The sequence below is a fragment of the Asparagus officinalis genome, chromosome 6 (genome assembly GCF_001876935.1).
Source record: "Asparagus officinalis chromosome 6, Aspof.V1, whole genome shotgun sequence".
NCBI classification, from domain to species: Eukaryota; Viridiplantae; Streptophyta; class Magnoliopsida; order Asparagales; family Asparagaceae; genus Asparagus; species Asparagus officinalis.
Genome location: NC_033799.1, coordinates 20,775,539 through 20,782,622, shown reverse-complemented (window position 1 = coordinate 20,782,622; position 7,084 = coordinate 20,775,539). Strand labels below are relative to the sequence as shown.

General features: G+C 38.0%; 1 protein-coding gene across 2 annotated transcripts; it reads left to right on the top strand.

Moving 5' to 3' along the window:
- On the top strand, window positions 2,260–7,084 carry LOC109845033 (non-specific lipid-transfer protein A-like). 2 transcript variants are annotated; one of them, XR_002248204.1, is made up of 2 exons: window positions 2,260–2,498; window positions 6,998–7,079. XR_002248204.1 is itself a non-coding variant. In XM_020414224.1 (2 exons), exons 1-2 carry the CDS (start codon window positions 6,447–6,449, stop codon window positions 7,005–7,007), a joined length of 366 nt encoding a protein of 121 aa, XP_020269813.1. In that variant the 5' UTR covers window positions 6,294–6,446; the 3' UTR covers window positions 7,008–7,084. The 2 variants fall into 2 exon arrangements, 1 of the variants encoding a protein (XP_020269813.1); XM_020414224.1 differs by lacking the exon at window positions 2,260–2,498 and adding an exon at window positions 6,294–6,802 and having other exon boundaries at window positions 6,998–7,084.

The window sequence follows — 7,084 nt, the reverse complement described above, 5'->3', positions numbered from 1 at the left end:
TCGTATATAAGTATATATAAGTATAATGTATAAGTATACTCTCTCTTATATATGTATAATATATGTATAAGTATATATAAGTATACTCTCTCTTATATATGTATAATATATGTGTGTATATATATATGTGTGTGTGTGTGTGTGTTTATGTATAATACAATTTGTTTATGTAATTACTATAAGTATTTACAATTTGTTTATGTATAATATATGTATATGTGTGTCAGTGTGTGTGTATATATATACATATACATATATTGAATGACATGAATACTTTGGGCTACTTAGTATATAAGTATATATAAATATAAGTATATTCTCTCTTATATATGTTTATATCTCTTATATAATTATATATATGTATAAGTATGCTCTCTCTTATATATGTGTACAGTGTATACTCTCTCTTTATATACATATATAAGTATATTTATATATATATACACATATATAAACATAAACTTATATGTACATATATAAGTATATTTATATAATAGTATAAATACATATAAGAGTATAAATATATATTTATATATCTATACATATATATAAACATAAACTTATATGTACATATATAATTATATATATATAAGAGTATAAATATATATATATATATACATATATAGAGAGAGAGTAAAACTCCTATCCACTTAAGTGGATAGGAGGTCTTGTCCACCAAACTTTTTATCCACTCATCTTGTCTCAAGATTTGTGCCATCAAAATATGCACAAATCTTAAAAGATTCTTCATATCTATCACGGATCCCAATGCAATATCAACGGTTAAAAAAGTTGGTGGATGACTTATTCCTATCCACTTAAGTTGACATAACTGTAATCTGACCCATCATTTTTTATCGATACTCTTTAATTTTTAATTTGTGAAGTCATGACTGAAAACACTGCTGAAGTATATTTCAAGTTTTCGTCTGTGTATATATAGACGATTCATGTACACGAGTGACTTTGATGGATGATTTCCAGTTCATGTACTTGACGTCATACATATTGTTTTATAAACTAGCGTAGATTTGTTGATATTGTTTTTCTGCATGTTTCGGTAATCAGAAAATTAGACGATTAAATCCTCTGGACTGAAACTTTTGAATGCATTAATCTTGAATAATATTATGTGCGTAAAAAAAAAAACTTATGTGATAGACAATTCCGGGGCTGCAGGAAATCTGGTAGTTGAATCTTGGAATGGTCGAGGGTCGTCGTTGAATGAAGACAAGCAGAATAATAGCAGATGGAGGAGAAATGTATGGAAATAGTTAGATTATAGTTGGCTTTGTTTAGGATACATTAGATTAAATAATCATTATACAGTAACAGCTGTAATAGCTTAAGCAATCGAACAATCGCAAATTGCTTCCGTAGGAAATTCATTTATGAATTGTACTATATTGATTAATGATCTATATGTGGAATATGTAATTCTTGCTATGAGTATTAGTTTGTGCTCCATGGAAATTTTGTTTCTTCTCAGATATATGTTCTTAAGCATTCGTGTGATGTTCCTATTAAACTGTACTAGAAATATCCTTGACTTTCGACCTGGCGTACTTCAGTTATCCTGGTAACTGTCTTTCTCAATTTATGAAGCATATTGTAAGGGCACAACTGTGAGTATCAATAAAATTAGCAAGGTATAGTGTAGCTTGGCTGGATATGTGAGTTAGGAAGGTCGGAAAGTTTGCGTGAACAATGACAGTGTACAGCTTTATGGTTATGAAGGGTGTCCACATTTGTATCAACTATTTTAGGGTTATGTTAAAAGCAGAGAATCATGAGTAACATGGATCGAGGTTTTAGATGAATATGAAACACTTTCTGTGGCGCTACTAATAGATGAGGCCTACATGGAATACTTTGATGAATGGTTCATGGTTATCGGTATGCAATCGCTGGAGTATTCTCATTGCATAATTCAAGTCACGCAACTTGGAAATCAAGGTTATGGAATGGTTTAGTTTATCTGTGATGCAGTTGTTCAATTTTTTCAACCGCAATACGTCTTTGTTACTAGTCCCATGTTGCTGCAGGGGATGATCATTCTGCCAGTCCACAATCAAAACTTGCAATTGCTTGTGCATTTTAATACCTTATGGGCTTATGTAAAAATTTGTTCCTCTCCTATGTGGGGGAACAAGGAGATTCTATTGCACATGGTTTTAATTTTAATGTTCCATCTTTTGTTTAATAATATTTTTAATGTTCCGTCTTTTGTTTAATAACAAGTGCCTATTGTTTCTTCTTTTCATTTTTATGGTTTTTTATTTTCATTTGTTATGGTTTCGCAGACTACATGGAGTTTTGATCTTTCATACACTTCCAGGAGTCCTTTTGTGGTGGCTGCAGCAGTGATCCAATTCCAGAAGAATCAATAAGTATCTTTATCCTCGATTATTAGGGATGCTTGTATGTCGATAACGAAGATTTGCTGTTATTTGTACAATACACGTTGGTAGATGCTCAGCAATAATCCCTATATGTTGGTAGATGATAATCCCTTGAAGAAATTTTCTAAATAAATCCACTCATATTTTTTTCTAAAAATAGACCCCCTTGAGTTTTATTTACAAAAATAGACTCATTTTGTCTTAATCCGGTTCCTAAATAGTCAATGTTGCCAACCCCAAAAAATAGACTCATTTTATCTTAATCTGGTTCATAAATAGTCAAGGTTGTTAACCCCGACTATTTAGGAGGGTGTAAACCCCCAATTATAACCCTAAACCCTAACATTCTATGCACTAAATAGTCGGGGTTGGTAACCCCGACTATTTAGAAACTTGATTAAGACAAAATAGGTCGATTTTTGTAAGAAAAACTCAAATGGGTCTATTTTTAGACAGAAAAACTCAAATGGGTCTATTTTTAGAAAAAAAATTATGAACGGGCTTGTTTAGAAAATTTCTTCTAATCCCTTTCATGTCATTTCACTTTTATCATTCAGATAGTTGTATTTCGGCTAAAATACCAATTTAGCTTATAAAGCGATACCGTCTAACCAATGAAGCCTACAAAAGTGACGCCGGCGATAATAACACCTATAAATTGACATATCTTACCGTTTACACCTACTCTAGCTGCTAGAGTTTTGATTTGAGCGAGAAAATTGTGAAGTTTTGCATATATACTCCTCATATCTCTCATTTATAAATTTAACATTCAAATTGAAATATTTGCATAAAAACTCTACTCTTTCTTTCTTCTCAACCTCTCTCTCCTCACTCCCCTCCTTCCCTTCCTCCACTCCCTTCTCCACTTTTAGTTAATGTTTGAGGGGAGAGGGGAGAGAGGAAATGAGAGGAGGGAATGGGAAAGAAGACTGAGATGAGAGAACAGGGAAAAGTTGAGCGGAGAAACATGTATGGACAAGGATGGAGAGGAGGAGGTGAGGATGAGGATTTTGGAAAGGAGAAAAGGGAAGAGGGAATAAGAGAGAGGAGAAGAGGAGGATGAAGCTGATGGTGCGCGCGCGTGTGTATAAGAAAGGGGAGAGGGAGTAATTTTGGGAAGGAGTGAAAGTGGAGTTTATGAGAGGGAAGAAGAAGAGGATGAAGGAGATGATAGGGAGAGATATTTGTTTGGGTTATTATTATTATTATTATTATTTGGGTGGGGTGGGGGGAGTATAAAAAAATGATTTTAAAATGATTTTTTTATAAATATTTTTAATTTTAAAGGGCAAATCAGTAAATGTAAGTAATATGGGGGGTGTATGTGCCAAAATCCATAATTTTCCCGCTCAAATCAAAACTTTTTGATGACCAGAGGAGGTGTAGATGGTTAAGTGTATCAATTTATATATGCTATTATCGCTGGTGTCATTTTTTAGACCATATCGGTTAGTGGGTGTCACTTTATAAGCTAAAGTAGTATGTTAGCAGTTGTATTTCTAATCTTTTACTTGTGCTCCGTTAAATTTGATACTTATACCCAGATTATGGAGTCCTTATTTCGAATTCATGATATCACATAATTTCTTTTCTAGTACTGGAATTTATTGACTCCTCATAGTATAACCTAGAGTGGTGTTAGGGGCACACCCCAAACCACACCTCCAACCACACATCTCCTCTCATTCGTTACAGTACTCCGGGCCCCACATGAGTTTTTAAATTTTAAAAACTCATGTGGGGCCCGGAGTACTGTAGCGAATGAGAAGGGGAGGTGTGGTTGGAAGTGTGACTTGAGGTGTGCCCCTAACATTTCTTTATAACCTATGTGAGCTCCGTAATTATACCAGTAGATTGTGGTTCTTATATATTTATTTTATTTAATAAAAACTTATTTGTGTTTATTGTTTGTTGGGAATACTACCCGCTGGGGCTATGCAAAACCCCTAAAACAGCAGAAATACGGTATAGAGAAAAGTACACAAGATTTACGAGGTTCGGCAACTGCCTACGTCCTCGGGAGCCACACAGTAAATTTCTTATTAATCAAACAAGAAATTACAATTCAAGAGCAGATCTTAAAACTGAGATTTCTCAAAATGAACACTGTAGCAACAGTGTTAATAATTAAAGGGAATAATCCCTTTCAATTCTCTTTTGAGAATAAAGAATATTCCACAATATAAATCCCCTTTAAATTCCTCTCTCTTCTTAAATCCTTTTTTTAATCTCCCCTCAAAAGAACAGTTGAGAGCTGGAGATGGGAACGCTGCTGCGTTTTTTTGTCCGTCGCCAGAGAGAGATCGGGGGAGAGAAGCACCATGGCTAGGGCATCGGGGTTTGCTTTTATAGGCGAAACATGACAGGCTGGCGACAGCCTGTCGCCAGCCACGCGAGCGCCCAAGCTTGACGCGAGGGTCGGAGCGCCAAGATGCGATCGTCGGAGCTCCAAAACGCGTGGGTCGGTATCCCAAATGCGAGGGTCAGAAACGCCAAATTCGAGCTCGCCTGCTCGAGCTTCACCTGGAACTGCGCCTGGAGTTCGCCGTCGACTTCACCTGAGTCGACGTCCACGCTCGCCTACGCCATCCCTCGAGCTCGCCGGAGCTCCTCGTCGGAATCGAGGTTTGATCTACACCTCATTCCAACATTGCTGTCATCTTGAACTGTAATCCTTATGTGTCAGAAAACATCGAAGTTGATTCCAACTCTATTATTGTTTTCGTGCTAACCTGTTGCTCTAATTGGTAGCACCAACAGACTAATGATAATTATATCTTGCTTGACGCGAGGGTCGGAGCGCCAAGACGCGATCGTCGGAGCTCCAAAACGCGTGGGTCGGTATCCCAAATGCGAGGGTCAGAAACGCCAAATTCGAGCTCGCCTGCTCGAGCTTCACCTGGAACTGCGCCTGGAGTTCGCCGTCGACTTCACCTGAGTCGACGTCCACGCTCGCCTGCGCCATCCCTCGAGCTCGCCGGAGCTCCTCGTCGGAATCGAGGTTTGATCTACACCTCATTCCAACATTGCTGTCATCTTGAACTGTAATCCTTATGTGTCAGAAAACATCGAAGTTGATTCCAACTCTATTATTGTTTTCGTGCTAACCTGTTGCTCTAATTGGTAGCACCAACAGACTAATGATAATTATATCTTTTGAAGGGATAAGCATAACTATAATATCTTGGTTTAGTAGGTGAATATACAAAAGAGTAGTAGTCAATATCAAAGCGCACAGCTGGTGAAACTAAGAACTTCTTAAATAAAAGTAAGGGTTATTGCGAACAAACTCTTGGTAGTGACCCTCAATTGCAAAGAGATTTTTTTTTGTAATTCTATTTATTGTGAATAGACTCCTTATAATTCTACTTATTATGAGTAAACCCCCTATAATATTATGCCAAGTGTGAATATACCTACTTAGTGAACTTTTTTAACTTTTGAAAAGTAAAAAAAAAAAGCAATTGGGTGTTTATCCTCATCGATAGAATTATAGGTGGTCTATCAGCCTCTTCAAAAAAGTTTTTTTTTAAAAAAAAGCACTCAGGGGTCTACTCATCACAATAGGTACAACTATAAGAGGTTTGGTCACAATAAAATGATACTAAGAGGGTTCTGTTGGCAATTAACCCTAAAGGAAACTGATGGTGTCATAGACCAGTACGAGCCTTACCCCTGTTAAGCTTTTAATGGCAGCTATTATTGCCAACCTCAATAAAGAAAAAGCCCTAGCGCCTAGATTTTTATGATACATCATATATTGTGCCCATTATTTAACTTAGCCAAATTGAGTGCCGATGGGTGACATGAACCCAGATGTCAAGTTGACAGAGATGCCTTTGTTTGGCTTTACTTCAGCTCATGTCTATCTTCAGAGAACCATAGATGTCAAGTTGACAGAGATGCCTTTGTTTGGCTTTACTTCAGCTCATGTCTATCTTCAGAGAACCATCGAGTGATCACGGGGGGTCCCCCCCATATATAACATTAACACGCGCATAATTTCAGTAGCAGTAGCAGGTATCTCACTCTCTCCCAGTCATGTCTGGTTTCATACGGATGTTGATAGTCATGTTATCCGTTCTGGCCGCGATCAGAGCGGTCGAGAGCCACACGAAGACAGACTGCGGTGTGGCGCAGACGGCGTTCGGGATGTGCGTGCCGTACGTCATGGGCGACGAGCGCGGGCCGGTCTCGTCGAGCTGTTGCGCGGCGGTGAAGTCCGTCGAGGAGCTCTCGTCGATGACCTCGATGGGGAAGAGAGGCGTGTGCGATTGCCTGAGGGCGATGATGGCGGAGGTGGGGAGGATAGACGGCCGCCGGGCGTCTGGGCTCGCCCGGAAGTGTGGGGTTCGGACCAGTGTTATACCCACCAGCCTCCGGTTCCGTTGCTTCGAGTAATCTCTCTTAATTTAATGTGCGCTGTCTTTTGGTTGCTTGATACGAGCAGATTAGTTTTATCAAGTGTTTTCAAGGAGATTTGTATGCAGGTGTTTTGTTGAAGTATATATTACTGATTTTAATTTGCAGAATTAATTCTTAGTTGCTGTTTTCCCGCGATATATGATGGGGACTCTCTTTGTTTGTTGCAGGCTTGCATGAGCAGGCAGTAGCAAAGGGGTACACCGCGTAAATAAATAAAAAACAGAGGGTGTGACTGCACGTGCGGAGACACGTGC